The 23,226-nt window shown below is 50.0% G+C and overlaps 3 protein-coding genes across 6 annotated transcripts in view; 1 reads left to right on the forward strand and 2 right to left on the reverse strand.

Moving 5' to 3' along the window:
- Positions 1-1,508: 1,508 nt before the first annotated feature.
- On the reverse strand, positions 1,509-6,627 carry LOC116216925 (uncharacterized). The gene is made up of 3 exons (XM_085228021.1): positions 5,172-6,627; positions 4,767-5,078; positions 1,509-4,444 (listed from the first exon to the last, which is right to left on the reverse strand). Exons 1-3 carry the CDS (start codon positions 5,313-5,315, stop codon positions 4,184-4,186), a joined length of 717 nt encoding a protein of 238 aa, XP_085084147.1. The 5' UTR covers positions 5,316-6,627; the 3' UTR covers positions 1,509-4,183.
- A 4,657-nt stretch (positions 6,628-11,284) lies between these two features.
- Positions 11,285-13,696, reverse strand: LOC109367895 (uncharacterized). The gene is given in 3 exon segments (XM_085212643.1): positions 11,285-11,545; positions 11,868-12,610; positions 13,522-13,696. Coding segments are annotated over 3 exon segments (1,179 nt in total).
- NT5DC3 (5'-nucleotidase domain containing 3) overlaps positions 13,329-23,226 on the forward strand; it is a 29,270-nt gene continuing 19,372 nt past the window's right edge. The window contains exons 1-2 of one of the 4 annotated variants that reach the window (XM_085228064.1): positions 13,329-15,331; positions 18,842-19,071. In XM_085228064.1, the coding sequence (XP_085084190.1) occupies positions 19,068-19,071 (4 nt within the window). In that variant the 5' untranslated portion in view covers positions 13,329-15,331; positions 18,842-19,067. Of the gene's footprint in view, positions 15,332-18,841; positions 19,072-20,289; positions 20,648-22,396; positions 22,528-23,226 lie in introns of those variants that run through there. The other 3 variants (XM_085228071.1, XM_085228081.1, XM_003202392.4) reach the window with 3 other exon arrangements.

A 23,226-nucleotide genomic window follows, 5' to 3' on the forward strand; every position in this document is an offset into this window, starting at 1 on the left:
ACATATCACAGGGAGCACTGTTTCTATTGGAAGAGTTAAGCCTTCTTCAGATCTGTAATCACACTATTTTCCCACAGCAGAATAAAGACTAAGGGTGGAGTGGTTCAGCACAAGTGCATGAAGTGGAGCGTCTATTACATACTCCCTCTGCTTGGCAGAGGCTTCATCTAGGTACTTTCTTCTGGGCGCTGTGTCATTGAATTTTGGGTATGCATTAAAAAGCAATGAAAGCAGTCACATCTTTGAGGTTAAGCACGTGCATTCGCACTATGTCTGACAGAAGCTTTAGTATAGGAAAAGCGAGAAGGGATAAAGCTGTCATATTCTCGGTTTGCAGAGCAGAGCCAGAGAGAAAAATAAGGTGGGTAAGGACGCGAACATCAGGGATTTGGGCTCGATTTATTGGGCGAGAGCTCGCCCTAGCGGCCCTTGAGCATCATTTCCATGCCATGGCTTTACATTCAAGCACCAAGCCTTGCTGCTGCTTTTAAGAAATATTTTATTATCATGTTTTCCATGAGTTTCTGTTATCAGTGTGTGAATTGCTTATATCTGTCCTTTGGTTGTACAAGAGCTAAATAACTGGGAATTGTTTGTTGGAACAAAACAGCAGAGCACATTACCCTTGTATGCTCATCCCCATGAGGGCAACGTTAAGACTGGAAAGAACTGTTTCTCAGGTACTTTTTTTTTTTTTCAAGTATTCTTTACATATGTTTATGTATCTTCATATGTTTTTTAAAAAGAAACTATTCCTCTGCTTTTTAATAGGGATTTTTCTTTTTTTTAAATTTACTTTTTTTTCCCAGTGGTTAGACAGATCCTTCCAAAAATGTCATAACTTCTTGCTTCCCAGAAAGAGGCTTTCGGCAGTGCTGCCAGGGAAGGCAGCAGACAACCCTTATTTGTGTCAGGGAAAAAGTGCTCATTCCTCCATTTGGAGACAGCATAAATAAACTGTAATAGTCAGAGAACTCAACCTGTTTAATGTACAGAAAGGAGTGCTCAACAGCCAGAGACACAATTTATCAATTATCTCTGCCTCTCATTTCTTTTTTGTTAGGTCAAACCTGGAAAAAGAATGACAATGCTGTATGCTCAGTACTGGACATGGATCCCTCTGGTCTTCAGCTAAGCTGCAAGCTGCTGTTTGCATGGGCTCTGCAGGGACTTGGAGCATTCCATAATGCTAAGCATGGGGCAGCCTCAGTGATCCCAATGGGCTGTGTTAGGACATATAGAGTTTATATTCATCTTATATTGCAGTGTAGTTGTTTGATTTAAATTAATTTTAAATTTATTCAGACAAACATATGGCCCATCTAGAATAATCCTCTTTTTTAGTTGAATTTTCCATGTACTTCCTCATGTTTGGGAGGTGTTGGAAATATCCAAATAATTTATCAGGATGGTATCTCTGATAAAGCAGATTTTATTTGCAATTGCAATGGCGGGCCTCCTGCAAGCAGGAGAACACGCAGAAAATAGCCTTACATCTTAGCGTTACATCTTTTATGCCCTATTACTCAACACTTATCTCTTTCTCCCCTGGTTCCTCATTGGCTGAATACTTCAGGTTCACAATCTTCCTGACGCTCAACTAAACACTAAACACACAGATACTGGCTAAACATGAATTTTTGCTCGCTAAGCATATATCGCTAATTAGTTAACTTCTCACATTTGCTCATTCAACACTCGGTCATTGTTTCTGGACATCAGCTCATCCTTGCATAGAGATAAGCTTGGAAGGAGGATGGGGGGAGTATCTTGGTGCCTGCCTGTTGCATCCCAATCTACCCACAGAGCAAGGCAATCCAGCCTTGTGTGGAGGCCCTGGCTTTCTTGATGATTGTTAAGTCTGTTTTTCTTTTGCTGAGGGTCTCTTACCCAAGCAGAATAGCCCTGCAATATGCTTTCTAGTTCATAACACTATACCTGTACTATTTGGAACATTTAGAAATTATTGCAGTTTTGCAAGCAAGAAGTAATCACACAATTCACCAACTGTATTTCTAAAGTATGTTACTAACATATATGCTATGCCTACTTTTTTCAAATCAGCTATTTCTAAGGACAAGTTACAAAATAAAGAAATATTGTGCTCTACTTCTTCAGATCAATTCCTCCTTTTCAATATCTAATGCAGAAACAACATTCAATTCCTATGCCCATGTGCCCTGGTGAGCCTTTTCAGATTAGGATCTCATCAAGACAGAGGGTCAGAGCTCAGAGAATTCCTCTAGGTGCCACTCTGACAAAGCAGGAAGCTGACATGGAAGTAGCCAGAAGCCAGCAGGGCCAGTAGAAGGCATATCGCTGGGATCAATGTGCAGCTGCTGCTTGTGGGATGCCCTACTTTGGTCCCCATCCTCGTTATTACATGGCAGGTGGATAGACCAAGCCAGCAGGGCCAGTAGAAGGCACGGCGCTGGGTATCAATGAGCAGCTACAACTCAGGAAGCACCAGCATTTTGTTGCCATTCCCACTCCTGATGGCGGTTAAGCCAAACCAGCAGGGCCCGCTGGAGGTCCAGGTCTCAACTGGATGCTGCTGCTGAGGAAGGACTGGCTTTTTGTCCCGATTACCGCAGACATGGCAGTAGCCAGAAGGTTTTGGAAACCTTGGACGCGAGTTTAATGGATGACTATCAACAATAGAGGGGAACACTGTACTTCAGCTTCAGCTCCGTTTTGATTTCCCATCAGCAGTACTTTCGGTCTAGCAGAGTGAAATACAAGAAGCATGCTTTTCTATTCGTCCACAGGAAAAACTACAAATGGGACTGTCGTCTAGATTTGGACCAACGTGGCTCCTTGGCACGCAGGAGGGCAGCCACGCACCCAGCTCAGGGTCGGGCCTCTCCACCCAAATCCCAGCTCCACTTCCTCCCATCCATGGAGTCATTGTACGGTTAGGCTTGGAAGGGAGCTTGAAGATGGTGTAGGTCCAAATCCCCAGCTGTAGGCAAGGACAACTCCCTCTAGAGCAGGCTGCTCAAAGCCCCATGCAGGCTGGCCTTGAATGCCTCAAGGCTGGGGGCATCCACAACCTCGCTGGGCAGCCTGTTCCAGGGTCTCCCCACCCTCACAGTAAAAGTAAAGCATTTCTTCCTGTTATCTAGACTACATCTGCCCTCTTGCAGTTTAAAGCCATTTCCCCTCGTCCTGTCGCAGCGTGCCTTTATTAAAAAGTCCCTCCCCAGCTTTCCTGCACGCCCCCTTCAGGTCTTGGAACACCGTTCGTAGGTCTCCTTGGAGCCTTCTCTTCTCCAGGCTGAAGAGTCCCAGCTCTTTCCTCCTATCCTCATAGGGGAGATGCTCTGGCACTCTGATCATCTTTGTGGCTTTCCTGTGGACCCACTCCAATAGCTCGGTGTCCTTCTTGTGTTCGGGGCTCCTGAGCTGGACGCAGTACTCCAAGTCGGGTCTCCTGAGAGCAGAGCAGAGGGGCAGACCCACCTCCCTCGACCTGCTGGTCACACTTCTCTTGACGCAACGCAGGCTACGGTTGGCCTTCTGGCTGCAAGCACATATTGCTGGCTCGTGTTGAATCATCAAACAACACTCCCAAATGCTTGTCCTCAGGGCTGCTCTAAACCCATTCTCCACCGGAACAGGACGCTTTCCACCAGGCAAAACTGGCAGTTGAACACGCCCAGGCATTGGATAAATTTGATCCTACCCGCCCAGCAGAGCTGGGCATTCGTGTCCCTCAGGTTGGCTTTGGCTGGGGCCTGTGGCAACACCAAAGTTCTGTTTGGACCCCCTTTGGATTCTGATCTCGGGTCTGGCACGGAGCAGAAGAAAGATACAGTATGATTGAAGAACAGTTATTGGCTGCCTACTTCCACATTGACAGGCGGTAGAGCCAATCAGCCAAACGGCTGAAATCATAGTTAAGACCACCCTGCCAATTCAGGGATGGGTGAAAGATCTGACCCACCTTCCTAAGATGGCGGTGGCCCAATTCTTGACGTTGTATGTATGCACATTCAGAGATGAGACGTTATGTATGCTCTGAGCCTTCAGTGGTATTCCAGAGTTGGTGTTTGTGAACGGAGGATGGTATGTAGCCTCTGAATTATTCCTGCTCACAAAACTGAGCCCCAACTAAAACCACTTGGTTCATAAGTGTATGACCGTGATGAGATATGAACTGTTATGTTTATTTAGAAAGAGATTATTTATCCGTAGAACGAGCACCCTGGACAGTGCTGGATGTGAAGTTTGCAGAGGGATTATTTCTGTTCCCCGTATCGTATGCTGCCTGCCTCTCCTGCATGCTCCTGCATGCTTCCCTGTGGGACTGGACGAGGATCCTCAAGTGCCTCTCCATTGAGTCCATGTTAGCCTCCATGTGGCGGAGCAGGTCAGAAACAATGATGTCTTCATTTCCCTGGTGCTCTGCTCTTCTGGAGACTGAAGCTGTTGATCCCGTTTCCTGGAAGTGACGGAGCATGGGCACAGTGAAAGGGATGCAGACTCATTTTGCAGAGCATTCCCCTGCAGGGCTCCGATTCCTGGGCAGCTTTTCCTGCCTTGCAGGACTGTCCCAAGCGTGGGGCTCCCACCACCTCAGGCAGGCCCCGTGTAGCACAGAGATTTCCAATTGGGTGTCAGCCTCACGGCTGGGTAAGTCCCTGGGGAGAGCTAGTGGACCTCTGGGAGTCTGCTTTCCTTGGAAGACTTCACAGACAAGCCTTTGTGGTTGCCTGCTCCCCACCCGCGGTACCCTCCCTGTGCGATGCATCTCAGTGGCTCACCTGTCCCCATAGTTGTCTTAGACTTCTCCAGACGCCATGGGCAATGCTCAGCAGGATCAGGAAGCCAATGTGCTTCAAGACATCCTTGAGGATCCAAGTTACCCCTCTCTGCTCAAGGTTGTCCCAGAGGCGGCCCAGGGTATCGTGCAAGCTCAGGACTTTCTGCTTGGGGCCCAGGGACTGCTGCTTTGGTTCTCCTGGAGTGACAACCTTGCTGACCCTGTACCGGATCCACCTGGGGCGTTTGGAAAGGCCTAGTTGGTGGGGCCAGTTGGAGGCACGGAGCTGGGCATTAATGCGCAGCTGCTGCTCCTGGAATGCTGTCTTTTGGTCCCCATCCTCCATTGTTACATGGCAGGTGGCTAAGCCAAACCAGCAGGGCCGGCTGGAGGTCCTGCTCTCAACTGGATGCTCCTCCTGCGGAGGAAGGTCTGGCTTTTTGTGCCCACTACAAATCCAGGCAAAATAGCTGCAACAGCTGGAGCCGAATCCAGCAAGTGGGGACAGAGAGAGAGCTATGCTCAGGAAGAGAGTCAGGCTGAGCCTCATCCTGTTCTCTCCCAAAGATCAATCTCAACACAGAAGCGGCTGTCACCCAGAGCAGAGCTCCAGCAGTGACCACCAGCTGAACCCAAATGGCTGTGCTGGGGAAGGCTGCCAATGTGACTTAAAGACTGATGTCATGTCCCGCCCTGCGATGTCACAAAGCCTTTTGCCCCACCCTGGCCACGGGGTTCCCAGCTTTTTTTCTTGTCGTTGTTTGTTTGTTTTTCCACAATTCCACTATTTGTACCCTCAATTTCGGTTCCATGTACCGTTAACAACTGCGCTTCCATATACCATGAACAATTGCACTTCCATATACCATCAAGACAGTTTCACCCGCTCCCTTCAAAATCCACAAATCAAACAATGCAGTTCTTCAACTTCCACAAACACCCAGCACTTGGTCTCTTGATTAGGGTACTCAATTATAAAACTGGTCCCATTACTCCATTTATGTTCCTGGTTTCTTGTTCAATATTCCCCCTGGCTCACCAGCCATGTTTCTCCAGTGAGCCAAAGTACAACCCACGGGGTCTTCTCGGTATCAGTTTAGACACCCCTTGTTCCATAAGAGCCACTTTCACAACATGAACACTGAACAATCACAAAGACAGTGACAATAATCAGTACAATTTATCCTCAGGATGCTTCCTCTCTCTGCCTCTCTCCAGGGCCCAACCTTCCCTCTGTATTCCTTTCCCACACTTGCATAGCTGCCCACCTCCTTCTTCTCCAATAAACAACATGTCAATGATAAACATAATTTCCATCCATGAGTAGAAATTAGGCCCTAGAAATTGATCTAAGTGTTCTGCTACACTTACAGGATCCTCAATTAAGGAATTTATTTCCTTCTTGAAACTCCCAACTTTTCTGCTAGTAAAAACAGCAGGCATTAGCATACTCTATTTCCCTTTGACCTAAGGAGACTGCCCTCAGCGGATAAAGTGAAGTATTAGTAAGGTTAGTGTTAGAGAAAGGAAAAACTCTCCAGGTCCCATTCACATTGCTCCAATTCCCTCAGTAACCGAGAGTGCATCCTCTCTCCAGGGCCCTGCACAGGATCAGCAGCACGGCCACCCCCCTTCTCTGCAGAGGTCACTGCCGCTTGCATTGCTTTAGAAATTGAAGGGGGAGGGAAGTTATCTAAGGGATCCCACTTATGATCTTTCTGCTTCTCTTTCCTTTCTCTTTTGAACTTTGACTCCTTCTTGTGAGGAACTTTTTTTACTTCTTGCACCCATTAAGCGACATAAGCCAATTCTGTTTCAGAAAAACGAGTCTTACTGTTTACATATAAATTCAAGGTCTGACAGGCCCGATCTTCGTCAGACCCCTATTTTGGTCAAAATAATGCTGTTCCCGTAGTGGCTCTCTAGGCTATGTCTGTACACAGTATTTAAACATCTTTTCCCTGTTCTTTTCCCTAGTTTTGGGATTATTTTCCAATTCTGAAGCCTCTTTCCCAAGGGGCTATCTATCTCTAGGCACAAAGCTGGGGACCCTTTTCCCCTGTTCTACGGGAGCTCCTATCCCCCATTCCTCTGGAATGCTGCTGTGAACTCCCCAGCTCACAGGTTACCACTCTCCGATTCTCGGATTTAGGGCCAATCCCTCCGGAGTACCTTGCTCCGATTCTCGGATTCAATAGAGGTGTACTGCTGGCACTTTGCCAAGCGTCCACGGTACCGCACACCAACAGATCCCTCCCGAGACTCACCCGAGTCTCCACCAACCCCCAAGGCAAGAATTAAATTCCCTTACCTTGGTCCGTGCACAAAGTTACAGGGTCTGCAGGGTCAATACTGTGCCTACCTGCCCCTTGGCTTTCACAGAGCCCTCCTTTATGTAACAATATCGGTTTCCTGTTGGCCATCCCAAGGAATCACCTCACCACCTAGACAGGACAGCTAAAACCAGCGGGGTGCACCTATCCTATCCAGGGCAGCGAAGGAGGCCATAATGATCCCGGACAAGCCCCCAAATAGGATCTCGTCAAGGCAGAGGGTCAGAGCTCGGAGAATTCCTCTAGGTGCCACTCTGACAAAGCAGTAAGCCAACATGGCAGTCGGGGGAATGGGGGAATGCTTCTTTGGGTCTTTTGGAGTGACAACCTTGCTGACTCTGCACTGGATCCATTCGAGGTGTTTAGAAAGGCTCAGCTGGCGGGGTCAGTTGGAGGCACAGATCTGGACATTAATGCGCAGCTGCTGCTCATGGGACGCTGTCATCTGTTCCCCATCCTCAGTAGTTACGTGGCAGGTAGATATACCAAGTCAGCAGGGCCAGTTGAGGGCATGGTGCTGGGTATCAACGTGCATCTGCTGCTTATGTGGTCCCCTCGTTTTGTCCCCATTCTCCATTGTTACAAGGCAGGTGGATAGACCAAGCCAGTGGGGCCAGTTGAAGGCACGGCGCTGAGTATCAATGAGCAGCCGCTGCTCGTGGGATGCCATCTTTTGGTCCCCATCCACCGTTGTTACATGGCAGGTGGATAGACCAAGCCAGCAGGGCCAGTAGAAGGCACGGTGCTGAGTATCAATGAGCAGCCGCTGCTCGTGGGATGCCCTACTTTGGTCCCCTTCCTCGTTATTACATGGCAGGTGGATAGACCAAGCCAGCAGGGCCAGTAGAAGGCACGGCGCTGGGTATCAATGAGCAGCTACAACTCAGGAAGCACCAGCATTTTGTTGCCATTCCCACTCCTGATGGGTCAGGCGGTTAAGCCAAACCAGCAGGGCCCGCTGGAGGTCCAGGTCTCAACTGGATGCTGCTGCTGAGGAAGGACTGGCTTTTTGTCCCAATTACTGCAGACATGGCGGTAGCCAGAAGGTTTTGGAAACCTTGGACGTGAGTTTAATGGATGACTATTAACAATAGCGTTTCCGCTTGTCCTGTCTCCACACGCTGCTGAAAAGAGTCTGGCCTCGCCACTCTGCCCCCCAGCCCTTAGGTATTTATAGACCTGGATCAGGTCCCCTCTCAGTCTTCTGACTACACAGACCCAGTTCACTTAGCCTCTCCATTAAGTCTATTTCAGCCTCTATGTGTCGGAGCAAGTCAGAAACATTGATGTTGTCCTTTCCCCTGTGCTCTGTTCTTCTGGAGGCTGAGGCTGTTGGTCCCGTTTCCTGGAAGTGACGGAGCATGGGCAGAGTGAAAGGTGTGCCAGCTTATATTACCACGTATTTTTTCAGAATTTGAGTTAACACTCAGACCACGGAAAGGACAACTCAGCTTCAAGCTCAGTTGTTTAACAATTATTTTTCAACACCGATACATCGTTCAGAAGAAAATACCCTATTGTTCTAGGCACCAGTATTGCATAAAGAAAATCTGTTTATATACATGTGTACACTGCAGGTATACGTATGCTGTCTGAAATGTGGAGAGACAGATCTCCAGAAACCCTGGAACTAGCAGCTCACGCCTGCATATTATTACAGGCTGCTCCTGGCTTTCTAGGGAGAGCAAGGCTGCTGCCACTGCAAGTTTCTCCACCACGTCACTTGGGTGCCTCTGCTGCACGAGCGTGTTGTTGCTGAACTTGGTGAAACAGAGCAGAGTCTGGGGCTTTACGATGCCAGTGGGCGTTGATGGCAGTAGAAGACACTGTAATCATCAAGGTGTCTTCAGCGCAAGAACCTCTGGTGGGCTGAGTTGCGTCCTGCCTCGCCGGCGGCTGATACCCTGACCAGAAAAGGCTGTCAAATGGACAAAGTGCTTCATGGAATCACTCTCCCTGTTCTTTGCTCCACCTGCCCCTTTCTGTGTTGCCGGTCCTAATCACACACTGGTCGTGGTGCTCCATAGTCGTCTTCCTTTTCTCCAGAGGCCATGAGCAATGCTCAGCAGGCTCAGGATGCCAGTGTACTTCAAGGCATCCAGGTTACATCTCTTTGGGCAAGACTGTCCCAGAGTTGGCCAAGGGTGTCGTGCAAGCTGAAGACTTACTGCTTGGGGCCGGGGGACTGCTTCTTAGGGTCCTTTGGAGTGACAACCTTGCTGACCCTGTACTGGATCCATATGAGGTGTTCAGAAAGGCTCAGCTGGCGGGGTCAGTTGGAGGCACAGCACCGGGCATTAATGCGCAGCTGCTGCTCATGGGATGCAGTCATCTGTTTCCCATCCTCAGTAGTTACGTGGCAGGTAGACAGACCAAGCTAGCAGGGCCAGTTGAACGCACGGTGCTGGGTATCAATGAGCAGCTGCTGTTCGTCTGATGCCCTCCTTTGGTCCCCATCCACTGCTGTTACATGGCAGGTGGATAGACCAAGCCAGCAGGGCCAGTTGAAGCCATGGCACTGGGTATCAGTGTACAGATGCTTCTCGTGGGATGCCCTTTTTTGGTCCCCATCCTCATTGTTACATGGCAGGTGGATAGACCAAGCCAGCAGGGCCAATTTAAGGCATATCGCTGGGTATCAGTGGGCAGATGCTGCTCGTGGGATGCCCTTTTTTGGTCCCCATCCACATTGTTACATGGCAGGTGGATAGATATAGCCAGCAGGGCCAGTTGAAGCCATGGCACTGGGAATCAATGAGCAGCTGTAACACAGGAAGCACCAGCATTTTGTTGCCATTCCCACTCCTGATGGGACAGGTGGTTAAGCCAAACCAGCAGGGCCTGCTGGAGGTCCTGGTCTCAACTGGATGCTGCTGCTGAGGAAGGACTGGCTTTTTGTCCCGATTACTGCAGATATGGCGGTAGTCAGAACATTACCCCTCTAGACTTAAGAATTCCTGGAGAGATCCCAGGATTTCTGGGATCCCCTTATTATGAGCTGGCAACCATAATTCAAAAATGGGGTTCCCTGCGTGTTATGGGAAATATTTCTCCATTCCGCATGGCGGACTGTTTTCATGGACAAAGCAAAGATAGATTGGTTACAAAAGAACAGCAGTTAGCTACCTCTACAGTGGTATGGCCACTGTGGAATGCTTTAAATCAGGCCAAGATGAGGGCCAATACCTTAGAAAACGAAAATGAAGTATTGTGAGACCGCCTAGAAAAATTAGAGCAAGAACTCGGTATACTGACAGGGAAAAAAACAACCCTGAATTTGCTGATAGGGCAGGTCTGTAACATTTCAGCAGATAATAAACAGGTTCCTGAATCAATGGACCTGGCTGATCCAGACAATAAAAACTCTAAATTGGATCTCAATGCTCCGCTTGCAACAGATGCCTTGGAGATCTGTCCTATAATAATTCAAAAACCAAAAAAATACAAGATAGACCAGCAGGGGTGCCCCCTGATCAGTGGCCCCCTGCCCAGAACTCGCTTTCATATGGCAGCCCGTCCATATACGGCAGCGGAATTAATGGACCTAGTACAACGGTTCCGATAAAAGAGAGAAAGTGTGCCAGCTTGGCTACTAAGATGATGGACTGGGAGGGAACGGAACGGGACGCTTTCCACCAGGAAAAGCTGGCAGTTGAACACGCCCAGGCATTGGATAAATTTGATCCTACCCTCCCAGCAGAGCTGGGCGTTGTTGTCACTCAGGTTGGCTTTGGCTGGGGCCTGTGGCAACGCCAGAGTTCTGTTTGGACCCCCTTTGGATTCTGATCTCGGGTCTGGGACGGAGCAGAAGAAAGATACAGTATGATTGAAGAACAGTTATTGGCTGCCTACTTCCACATTGACAGGCGGTAGAGCCGATCAGCCAAACGGCTGAAATCATAGTTAAGACCACCCTGCCGATTCAGGGGCGGGTGAAAGATTTGACCCACCTTCCTAAGACGGCGGTGGCCCAATTCTTGACGTTGTATGTATGCACATTCAGAGATGAGACGTTATGTATGCTCTGAGCCTTCAGTGGTATTCCAGAGTTGGTGTTTGTGAACGGAGGATGGTATGTAGCCTCTGAATTATTCCTGCTCACAAAACTGAGCCCCAACTAAAACCACTTGGTTCATAAGTGTATGACTGTGATGAGATATGAACTGTATGTTTATTTAGAAAGAGATTATTTATCCGTAGAATGAGCGCCGTGGACAGTGCTGGATGTGGAGTTTGCAGAGGGATTATTCCTGTTCCCCGTATCGTATGCTGCCTGCCTCTCCTGCATGCTCCTGCATGCTTCCCTGTGGGACTGGAAGAGGGTCTTCAGGTGCCTCTCCATTGAGTCTATGTCAGCCTCCATGTGGCGGAGCAGGTCAGAAACAATGATGTCTTCATTTCCCTGGTGCTCTGCTCTTCTGGAGGCTGAGGCTGTTGATCCCGTTTCCTGGAAGTGACAGAGCATGGGCACAGTGAAAGGGATGCAGAATCATTTTGCAGAGCATTCCCCTGCAGGGCTCCGATTCCTGGGCAGCTTTTCCTGCCTCGCAGGACAGTCCCAAGCGTGGGGCTCCCACCACCTCAGGCAGGCCCCGTGTAGCACAGGGATTTCCAATTGGGTGTCAGCCTCACGGCTGGGTAAGTCCCTGGGGAGAGCTAGTGGACCTCTGGGAGTCTGCTTTCCTTGGAAGACTTCACAGACAAGCCTTTGTGGTTGCCTGCTCCCCACCCGCGGTACCCTCCCTGTGCGATGCATCTCAGTGGCTCACCTGTCCCCATAGTTGTCTTAGACTTCTCCAGACTCCATGGGCAATGCTCAGCAGGATCAGGAAGCCAATGTGCTTCAAGACATCCTTGAGGATCCAAGTTACCCCTCTCTGCTCAAGGTTGTCCCAGAGGCGGCCCAGAGTATCGTGCAAGCTCAGGACTTTCTGCTTGAGGCCCAGGGACTGCTGCTTTGGGTCCTCTGGAGTGACAACCTTGCTGACCCTGTACCGGATCCACCTGGGGCCTTCGGAAAGGCTCATCTGGTGGAGCCAGTTGGAGGCACGGAGCTGGGCATTAATGCGCAGCTGCTGCTCCTGGAATACTGTCTTTTGGTCCCCATCCTCCATTGTTACATGGCAGGTGGCTAAGCCAAACCAGCAGGGCCGGCTGGAGGTCCTGCTCTCAACTGGATGCTCCTCCTGCGGAGGAAGGTCTGGCTTTGTGTGCCCACTACAAATCCAGGCAAAATAGCTGCAACAGCTGGAGCTGAATCCAGCAAGTGGGGACAGAGAGAGAGCTATGCTCAGGAAGAGAGTCAGGCTGAGCCTCATCCTGTTCTCTCCCAAAGATCAATCTCAACACAGAAGCAGCTGTCACCCAGAGCAGAGCTCCAGCAGTGACCACCAGCTGGACCCAAATGGCTGTGCTGGGGGAGGCTGCCAATGTGACTTAAAGACTGATGTCATGTCCCGCCCTGCAATGTCACAAAGCCTTTTGCCCCATCCTGGCCACAGGAGATTACGATCTCCTCAAGGCAGACGGTCAGAGCTCAAAGAATTCCTCAAGGTGCCACTCTGACAAAGCAGGAAGCTGACATGGAAGTAGCCAGAAATTTCTAGAAAACTTGGACACGAGTTTAATGAAAGATTTCATAATAATGAAATAATTAATAATAGCAGGGAACACTGTACTTCAGCTTCAGCTCCGTTTTGATTTCCCATCAGCAGTACTTTCGGTCTAGCAGAGTGAAATACAAGAAGCATGCTTTTCTATTTGTCCACAGAAAAAACTACAAATGGGACTGTTGTCTAGATTTGGACCAACGTGGCTCCTTGGCACGCAGGAGGGCAGCCACGCACCCAGCTCGGGGTTGGGCCTCTCCACCCAAATCCCAGCTCCACTTCCTCCCATCCATGGAGTCACTGTACGGTTAGGCTTGGAAGGGAGCTTGAAGATGGTGTAGGTCCAAACCCCCAGCTGTAGGCAAGGACACCTCCCTCTAGAGCAGGCTGCTCAAAGCCCCATGCAGGCTGGCCTTGAATGCCTCAAGGCTGGGGGCATCCACAACCTCGCTGGGCAGCCTGTTCCAGGGTCTCCCCATCCTCACAGTAAAAGTAAAGCATTTCTTCCTGTTATCTAGACTACATCTGCCCTCTTGCAGTTTAAAGCCATTTCCCCTCGTCCTGTCGCAGCGTGCCTTTATTAAAAAGTCCCTCCCCAGCTTTCCTGCACGCCCCTTTCAGGTCCTGGAAGGCCGCTGTCAGGGGTTTGTAGAATGCTCTGTTGACATGTAAATGTGGCTGGGGAAGTTGTAGGGCCGGATGGGACGGATAGGGAAAGAAAACTTGTGAAGGTATCTAAGTGATGTGAGAACTTGCAGTAAACGCTTCGGATCGATCACTTCTGAGCCCGTGCATCAGACGCTGCAAATGGCGCCCACTGCGCGGAGCAAACGAAGCCTAGGCTGAGCGAGCGCGGCCCGGCATCGCCGCCCGACGGAAGTGCGGAGAGATCGTTTGGCGCGCGCCCGCAGCGTTCTGCAGGACAGGTGAGCAGTCGGGAAGCACGGGGCGTTCGATAACGAAGGAGCAACAAGTAACTCCTGAAGCATTACGGTGAAAGCTTCAGCCTTTAGCTGCTTCAGCATTAGCTACCTTTCTTAAATGGCTGAGCCAAACGTCCCCGAATTTCTGAGAACTGGGTTCTCTCTTCACCGAGAGCGCTGGGACCAAATTGGCACAGGACTCTACGAGGCTTCTGTGACTAAAGACAGAACGGCTGCTAAGCTCGTGCCCGTTTGGCGCCACATAATGGAAGGGCTTAAGCAATTTCGACGAGGAAGAATTTCTTCCGACTGTTCCCCATCGCCTTCCCTCCCACCCCCGCCGCTGCCCCTCGCTGTCCCTCGCTGCGGAAAGTAGCGCTTGCCCGGACCCGAGCCGCGTCACCGACCCCGCTCCCGCTCTCGCTCCCTGCTGGGGAGAAGAGAAATCGCGACCCGCCCCCGCGCTGCCGGCCTCCGCTCCGCTCCCGCCGCTCGCGGAGAAGCTGCCGCCCTCCGTCCCGCTTACGCCGCCTGATTCTGCGCCGCTAGATCCGGAAGGCGAACCGGACGTTCTCCCTCCTGAGGATAATTTGAAGGGTGCGGGAAAGGAAGATTTTTCTAGAGCGTACTACGGTGCTTTAGAGCAGTGCAGAAAAGAAGCGATATTAGGGGGTGACGCTGATACGTTGCAAACCTTCCTGCATTGTATCGTGCGAATCAGCCCCCCCAGTTGGAATCCCTGCCTTATGAGGCAGTAAAGGAGCTGGGGAAGTCAGCGAGAGATTATGGAATTCAGTCTACCTTTACATATCATCTTTTGGTTGCAATTGCTGACAGTTATGACCCCTCACGACTGGAAAATTTTGCTCTGAATGATCCTGCCTCCCATGCAATACACTGTGATTGTGGCTGAATACCGAGAACAGGCTGCCGAATAATTGGAGGCTATGAATAATGGGAGTAAGTTAAATCACGTTGGCATGGAGGAACTCGTGGGGGAGGGGGTCTGGGCAACACCTCAGGCCCAGGCACAGATGGATAGGCAATGCCTTGAACAAGTTGACGCCTTGGTGCTTCGTGCTATCCGTCAGATTCCTGATAGTAATTTGTCTAGTGCCTTGTTTACATCAGTTAAGCAGGGGGCTGCCGAGCCCTACATTAAATTTCTTGACAATTTCCTTACAAAATATGCTGGAGAGACAAGTAGAAAATCAAGCCGCTCGGGATGCTTAGCTTGAGCGATCAGCAGTAGAAAACGCAAATGCGGGGCTGTCGAAAGGTTTTACAGTCCTTAAAGGATGCCGATCCATCCGTTACTGACATGATTCAAACCTGTCAAGTTGTAGGCATGGAAAGTCATAAAATGGCCTTGCTGGCAGACACGCTGGCAGCCCGACTCGATGCAGGACGGCTCAAAGAATGAAGTATTACAACTGTGGGGAACCCGGTCATGTACAAAGGGACTGTAAAAGGCCTAAGCAAGTAAATAAAAATGCTTGCGCTGTTCCAGCTCGACCCTGTCCCCGGTGCAGGAGGGGGCTACACTGGGCGAGAGAATGCTGATCTAAACTGCCTGTTGCTGCACAGCCCTGTGATCACAGAATCACAGAATCACAGAACTGTAGGGGTTGGAAGGGACCTCCAGAGATCATCGAGTCCAACCCCCCTGCCAAAGCAGGCTCCCTACACCAGGTCACACAGGTAGGTGTCCAGGCGGGTCTTGAGTATCTCCAGAGAAGGAGACTCCACGACCTGCCTGGGCAGCCTGTTCCAGCGCTTTGTCACCCTCACCATAAACAAGTTCTTGCGCACATTTGTGCAGAACTTCCTATGCTCCAGTTCCTGGCCGTTTCCCCTTGTCCTGTCTCTACACGCTGCTGAAAAGAGTCTGGCCTCGCCACTTTGCCCCCCACACCTTAGATATTTATAGACCTGGATCAGGTCCCCTCTCAGTCTTCTGACTACACAGACCCAGTTCACTTAGCCTCTCCTTTAAGTCTATTTCAGCCTCTATGTGTCGGAGCAAGTCAGAAACATTGATGTTGTCCTTTCCCCTGTGCTCTGTTCTTCTGGAGGCTGAGGCTGTTGGTCCCGTTTCCTGGAAGTGACGGAGCATGGGCAGAGTGAAAGGTGTGCCAGCTTATATTACCATGTATTTTTCCAGAATTTGAGTTAACACTCAGACCATGGAAAGGACAACTCAGCTTCAAGCTCAGTTGTTTAACAATTATTTTTCAACACCGATACATCGTTCAGAAGAAAATACGCTGTTGTTCTAGACACCAGTATTGCATAAAGAAAATCTGTTTATACACGTGTGTACACTGCAGGTATACGTATGCTGTCTGAAATGTGGAGAGACAGATCTCCAGAAACCCTGGAACTAGCAGCTCACGCCTGCATATTATTACAGGCTGCTCCTGGCTTTCTAGGGAGAGCAAGGCTGCTGCCACTGCAAGTTTCTCCACCACGTCACTTGGGTGCCTCTGCTGCACGAGCGTGTTGTTGCTGAACTTGGTGAAACAGAGCAGAGTCTGGGGCTTTACGATGCCAGTGGGCGTTGATGGCAGTAGAAGACACTGTAGTCATCAAGGTGTCTTCAGCGCAAGAACCTCTGGTGGGCTGAGTTGCGTCCGGCCTTGCCGGCGGCTGATACCCTGACCAGAAAAGGCTGTCAAATGGACAAAGTGCTTCACGGAATCACTCTCCCTGTTCTTTGCTCCACCTGCCCCTTTCTGTGTTGCCGGTCCTAATCACACACTGGTCGTGATGCTCCTGAGGCCAAAGGCAAACCCAGCAGGGCATGGGGACCACTGACTTGCACTGCCTTCCTCTCTTGCTGGCTCCTGCATTCTTCCTGGTGGGACAACAGGATGGTCCTCAGGTGCCTCACCATTGAGTCTATTTCAGCCTCCATGTGTCGGAGCAAGTCAGAAACATTGATGTTGCCCTTTCCCCAGTGCTCTGTTCTTATGGAGGCTGAGGCTGTTGGTCACATTTCCTAGAAGTGACGGAGCATAGGCTCTCAGCCCATGCTCTCAGTGAAAGGGATACAGACTCATTTTGCAGAGCATTGCCCTGCAGAGCAATCCCCTGCCGGGCTCCCTGCACGATGCATCTCAGTAGCTCACTTGCCTCCATAGTCGTCTTCCTTTTCTCCAGAGGCCATGGGCAATGCTCAGCAGGCTCAGGATGCCAGTGTACTTCAAGGCATCCAGGTTACATCTCTTTGGGCAAGACTGTCCCAGAGGTGGCCCAGGGTGTCGTGCAAGCTGAAGACTTTCTGCTTGGGGCTGGGGGACTGCTTCTTAGGGTCCTTTGGAGTGACAACCTTGCTGACCCTGTACTGGATCCATATGAGGTGTTCAGAAAGGCTCAGCTGGCGGGGTCAGTTGGAGGCACAGCGCTGGGCATTAATGCGCAGCTGCTGCTCGTGGGATGCGGTCATCTGTTCCCCATCCACATTGTTACATGGCAGGTGGATAGATATAGCCAGCAGGGCCAGTTGAAGCCATGGCACTGGGAATCAATGAGCAGCTGCAGCTCAGGAAGCACCAGCATTTTGTTGCCATTCCCACTTTCCCACTCCTGATGGCGGTTAAGCCAAACCAGCAGGGCCCGCTGGAGGTCCAGGTCTCAACTGGATGCTGCTGCTGAGAAAGGACTGGCTTTTTGTCCCGATTACTGCAGACATGGCGGTAGCCAGAAGGTTTTGGAAACTTTGGATGTGAGTTTAATGAAAGATTATCAACAATAGCGGGGAACACTGTACTTCAGCTTCAGCTCCGTTTTGATTTCCCATCAGCAGTACTTTCGGTCTAGCAGAGTGAAATACAAGAAGCATGCTTTTCTATTTGTCCACAGAAAAAACTACAAATGGGACTGTCGTCTAGATTTGGACCAACGTGGCTCCTTGGCACGCAGGAGGGCAGCCACGCACCCAGCTCGGGGTCAGACCTCTACACTCACATCCCAGCTCCGCTTCCTGCCATCCATGGAGTCATTGTACGGTTAGGCTTGGAAGGGAGCTTGAAGATGGTGTAGGTCCAAACCCCCAGCTGTAGGCAAGGACACCTCCCTCTAGAGCAGGCTGCTCAAAGCCCCATGCAGGCTGGCCTTGAATGCCTCAAGGCTGGGGGCATCCACAACCTCGCTGGGCAGCCTGTTCCAGGGTCTCCCCACCCTCACAGTAAAAGTAAAGCATTTCTTCCTGTTATCTAGACTACATCTGCCCTCTTGCAGTTTAAAGCCATTTCCCCTCGTCCTGTCGCAGCGTGCCCTTATTAAAAAGTCCCTCCCCAGCTTTCCTGCACGCCCCCTTCAGGTCCTGGAAGGCCGCTAGCAGGTCTCCTTGGAGCCTTCTCTTCTCCAGGCTGAAGAGCCCCAGCTCTTTCCTCCTATCCTCATAGGGGAGGTGCTCTGGCACTCTGATCATCTTTGTGGCCCTCCTGTGGACCCACTCCAACAGCTCGGTGTCCTTGTGTTCGGGGCTCCTGAGCTGGACGCAGTACTCCAAGTGGGGTCTCCCGAGAGCAGAGCAGAGGGGCAGACCCACCTCCCTCGACCTGCTGGTCACACTTCTCTTGATGCAACGCAAGATACGGTTGGCCTTCTGGGCTGCAAGCACATATTGCTGGCTCGTGTTGAATCATCAAACAACACTCCCAAATGCTTGTCCTCAGGGCTGCTCTCAACCCATTCTCCACTGCGCCTTTATCCATGCTTGGGATTGCACTGAAACAGGTGCAGGGCCTTGCCCTTGGTGTTGCTGAAATTCATGAGGTTGGTTGGCACGGGCCCACCTCTCAACCCTGTCCAGGTCTCTCTGGATAGCATCCCTTCCCTCTTGCAGGTCCACTGCTGATCCTTTAAAGTTGCAGTGGACTGCTACTTGGGAGATGCATGGAGAGAACCGGCCGAGCTACTTTCAGTTGGAATCGGCAATTACTACGGACTTAGTAGGGACAGTGGTGATGGTTTGACGACGGGACTTGATGGTCCTTTCCAAAAGACTAGAGGTCTTCTCCAACTTTCACGATTCTACAGTTCTGCGTGGATCTCTGTGCTAATACAGCAGCCTGCTTATGTAGTCAATGGGGAAGGGAATCTATTTTATTGTTTAGGAACTTTGTGTGAAGCTGTACCCTTTCCGACGTGGAAGAGGTCTGCTTTTTTACTATATCCACGCATTACCTATTTTTTCCTTTGCAGGTATTGTATGGGAACTGTTGAATCATGGCCTGAACCACTGATGCATCACCTGAGGCAAGCACTGAGTCAGCCGTGAGAGCACAGGTGAAGGCAATTCAGGTGCGTGACTGGAAGGAGTGGAGCCTGGCTGCAGCTCTCCTAGACCCCATTTAAGGGCTGACTGGCACTGGGGAAGGATCTCATTCTGGAGGTTGCTCCCTTTGGAGTTTTTCTGCGAGCCTGGAACATGGGTGAGCATTTTCTTTTATTTTGGATCTGCCCTTTCCACCGTCATAATCTTTCCAGTTATACGATTTGTAAAAATACCAGCGTACCCACACCACTCTGCATATTTGTTGGTTGTACACTTGGTGAGCCAGGCAGGCCAAACAGACTGGAAAAAAAAAAAATCTAATGTCTTTTCTCTGGAATATCTATAAATGGGTCAGTGGGCAGAACATTAGAACATTACCCCTCTAGACTTAAGAATTCCTGGAGAGATCCCAGGATTTCTGGGATCCCCTTATTATGAGCTGGCAACCATAATTCAAAAATGGGGTTCCCTGCGTGTTATGGGAAATATTTCTCCATTCCGCATGGCGGACTGTTTTCATGGACAAAGCAAAGATAGATTGGTTACAAAAGAACAGCAGTTAGCTACCTCTACAGTGGTATGGCCACTGTGGAATGCTTTAAATCAGGCCAAGATGAGGGCCAATACCTTAGAAAACGAAAATGAAGTATTGTGAGACCGCCTAGAAAAATTAGAGCAAGAACTCGGTATACTGACAGGGAAAAAAACAACCCAGAATTTGCTGATAGGGCAGGTCTGTAACATTTCAGCAGATAATAAACAGGTTCCTGAATCAATGGACCTGGCTGATCCAGACAATAAAAACTCTAAATTGGATCTCAATGCTCCGCTTGCAACAGATGCCTTGGAGATCTGTCCTATAATAATTCAAAAACCAAAAAAATACAAGATAGACCAGCAGGGGTGCCCCCTGATCAGTGGCCCCCTGCCCAGAACTCGCTTTCATACGGCAGCCCGTCCATATACGGCAGCGGAATTAATGGACCTAGTACAACGGTTCCGACAAAAGCCCAGAGAAAGTGTGCCAGCTTGGCTGCTAAGATGATGGACTGGGAGAGAACGGAACGGGACGCTTTCCACCAGGAAAAGCTGGCAGTTAAACAATCCACCTCAGGGAGGCCCCGTGTAGCACAGGGGTTTCAATTGGGTGTCAGCCCCACGGCTGGGTAAGTCCGTAGAGAGAGAGTTAGTGGACTTCTGGGAGTCTGCTTGCCTTCCATGCATTACGTATTTTTTCCTTTTCATGTGTTAACACACATGATTAGAGCTGCCAGCGTGTACCGCTATTAGTGGGAGTCTCGAAGCTTATTTGTGGGTTTCTATGGCGGTATTCGCATTACGCGTTCCCAGTTCCGCACGGCTGCGATTGCGGAGAGCCACTCCCTACCGCCGCGCCGCAGCCGCTCGGTCCGTGGGCCCGGCAGGCGGGGTTGCCGGCCCTACCTGCAGCCGCGTCGGGCCCGCCTCCAGCCTCGGCACGGCCCCGGGGCGGAGCCCGAGGAAGTGACTTCAGCCGGCGGCGGCGGCGCGCCGGTTGCAGATCATGGCTGTGGTGGCGCGGTCTGCGGTGGTGTTTGGGCGGGTGGGCTGCGGACGGCGTTGCCGATGCCTGCCCGCTGTCGTCGCCGCTCCGTATTGTACCGTAGCCCCGCAGCGGGAGCGGCGGCAGCAGCCCGCTGATATGAGGAGCTACTTGTGGTCGCGCTATAAGGAGGCCAAGCGGGTTACCAAGGGTGAGCGGGGCACGGGTCGGGGGGCACTCTGAGCAGAAGCGACCGAAACCCGGCGGCTGGGCCGATGGTGAGCCGGCATCTGTCGTGCCCGGGTGTGCCCTCCGAGTAGGGCTGCTGCTGGCCGGGGCGTTGTGTGCCGGAAAGCGGCTTCAGGGAGTACGGCAGCGTGAGGTGCGTGCTGCGGTGGGCTTGTTTCACGGAGAAGTTGTGACGCTGAGAAGTTTTCTTCATCTTGCCTGCAGCTCCATTAAAAGCACCGTGAAGTAACATGCTAATGCTGTGTCAGTGACGCCTGGCAGTTGTTTGGAGTGTGAAGATGAATGTAAGGAAGCCCTGCCCTGCTGGGCAGAAAGTGAGGGTTGTGCAAATGCCTCAGTTCCACGGAAATCTAGGGAATTCTGTGCCCGTGTGTGGTGCCCTGCCCTAGGACTCTGCTTGGTTGCTGTCTAGCAGGCTGCAGTAGTCGTTGTACAAAGGCAGAATTGGGTGGGGAGGCACTCCACAGAGGAGCTGTGGTGCCCCATCCCTGCAAGCACTCCGGGCCAGATTGGATGGGGCCCGGGGCAGCCCTGCTCTTGGCAGGGGTTGGAACTGAGTTGGCTTTAAGGTTCCTTCCTACTCGAACCATTCTATGATTCCCTGAAACATAGTTTGCTCCCATTCTTGTTCTGATGCTTAGTGTTATGGAGTTGCTTGGATTTTACTGAGAGGTAGGTTGTTTCAGTGCTGTCAAGCAGGAAAGCAGTGTTTATCTGAATACTGCCATAGTTTTGCATGTTTTGCCTTTTGCTGAAGGGAAACAAACAAAATTTGTAACAAGACAACCTGAGAATTCTGAGCCATGAGCTCTGTTGATGTCTTTGGTCTGGGTGCAAATGAAATGGGCAGTGTTGCAGCAGTAAAATAAGACCAGTGCTGCAGTTGTCTGAAAGGTACTGTAGGCTTGGGACAGTGGGATGAGGGAAAAGAAGAGGAGAGAGATTGCTTTTTATTTTGAGTCTTTCTTTTTTTCCTTTCCTGCTTTTGGAGTTATCTTTATTCCCAAACCCACACCCTGTAATACTTTAGAACTGAGGTCAGAGTGTAGGGCAGCATTAAGGGAAGAGGCAGGCGCTGGGTGGGTGTGGGTCAGTGGCCGGGGTGGGGGTGAGTGCTTTTAGAGTCAGTCAGAATACTTTGTTACTGTCTGAATTGCCAAATGGCTTCAGGTATCTGGCATTTTTGTTTCATTGGGATGCTAAGATGACTAACCTGTCCTGACTTTTTTGATCCAAGTTCTGTAGGTTCTGTCTGCTGGAATATCCAATAGCTGTTCGCGATGTCATTTTTCAGGCAGCTGCTGGTCAATGTGTGGTGTTTTGTTTGTGTTTTTTTTGTTTTGTTTTGTTTGTGTGAAATATCTGCTTGAAATGTGTCGTCTCACCAGGCTCCACAGTTGGTGTTTGGAAAAAGTACAACACCCTATGTTGTTCCTATGTTATGGTTTAAATGACATCACTTTGTAAGTTCACTTAAAATTCAAGTCAGGACTTCAAGAAATTAAATGATTCATGACCTCTTTGATAGAATAAGAGTGTTTGTTTTAGTAGTAGCGTGTCAAATTGCACTTGATTTTTTTTTTTTTCCCTCACCTGAACTGAGCATGAGAATTATCTACTGTATTTTCGTGAGTGATGACTGGAGGCAGGAAGAGGTAATGTTTTGGTTGAGGCTTATTTTGTTAAATCACCCCAATGATTGTTTATGAAGGACGTAGCTTTGCACGTCAGCTTGAGCGTGGCAAATTCCTGCTATCCTACTCAGTGAATGAGATGCTGCACTTCACACGAAACTTGGAAGGAAACTTGGTGAAACTGCTGTTCTGTCTCAGTGAATAACAGGTGTGTGTGTCTGAATGGTTTCAGATTACTGAAATATCATCCATCTCTAAATTCCTTGTAGCATCTGCCTGTTAGCTGTGCAGCGATCTGACACATTGCTTTTATGAAAGAAATGCTCTTTCCCTTCCTGTGAGTTGGTCAGATTTTTCAAAATAGAAGCATTATCTTTCTAAAAGATCTGCAATAGCCATGCCTGCCTGTCTCATTGCTTTGGTTTCCTCTCATGGTGGAGCATGTAGTCTGTGTGTCCCCAGAGCCGGAGTCCCTCCTTCTACATCTGTACGTAGAAAGTAACCAGGCATTTTTCCTTCAAAGGCACCCTTCCAAGTGTAGCTTTATGACGAAAGCTTGCTTTTTTTCCCCACTAGTAGCAAAGGCTGGATTATAAAGTTAATGTACAAGAAGGAAAAGAAGGGGAACTTGCTTTTAATGAGATGACAACCTCCGGAAGCTGTTCTTCCAAGTTTTTAAAGAAAAAATAAATGAAGAAATACAAACATCTTTAATGATGACTGTGATAACAGTGCAGTACCACTTCTCTCAGGAGGAAATTGTTTCTAACATCCAACCTACACATCCGTATGGATAGAAATGGACTAACGTGGTAGCCTTGATATGGTCAAGCAAAAATTTTAACAACGTCTGGTTAAAACAGTGGTAATTCTGCTTTTGGGGCAGAGCCTGGACCAAATAATGAGA

Source organism: Meleagris gallopavo, chromosome 1 (genome assembly GCF_905368555.1).
Source record: "Meleagris gallopavo chromosome 1, MGAL_WU_HG_1.1, whole genome shotgun sequence".
NCBI classification, from domain to species: Eukaryota; Metazoa; Chordata; class Aves; order Galliformes; family Phasianidae; genus Meleagris; species Meleagris gallopavo.

Coding starts and splice junctions, on each gene's coding strand:
- LOC116216925 (XM_085228021.1), bottom strand. CDS start 5,315: ATGAGGCTCAGCCTGACTCTCTTCCTGAGCATAGCTCTCTCTCTGTCC. Junction 5,079..5,171: donor CTCCGCAGGAGGAGCATCCA/GTTGAGAGCAGG, acceptor ACAGCATTCCAG/GAGCAGCAGCTGCGCATTAA. Junction 4,445..4,766: donor TAAGACAACTATGGGGACAG/GTGAGCCACTGA, acceptor CGTCACTTCCAG/GAAACGGGATCAACAGCTTC.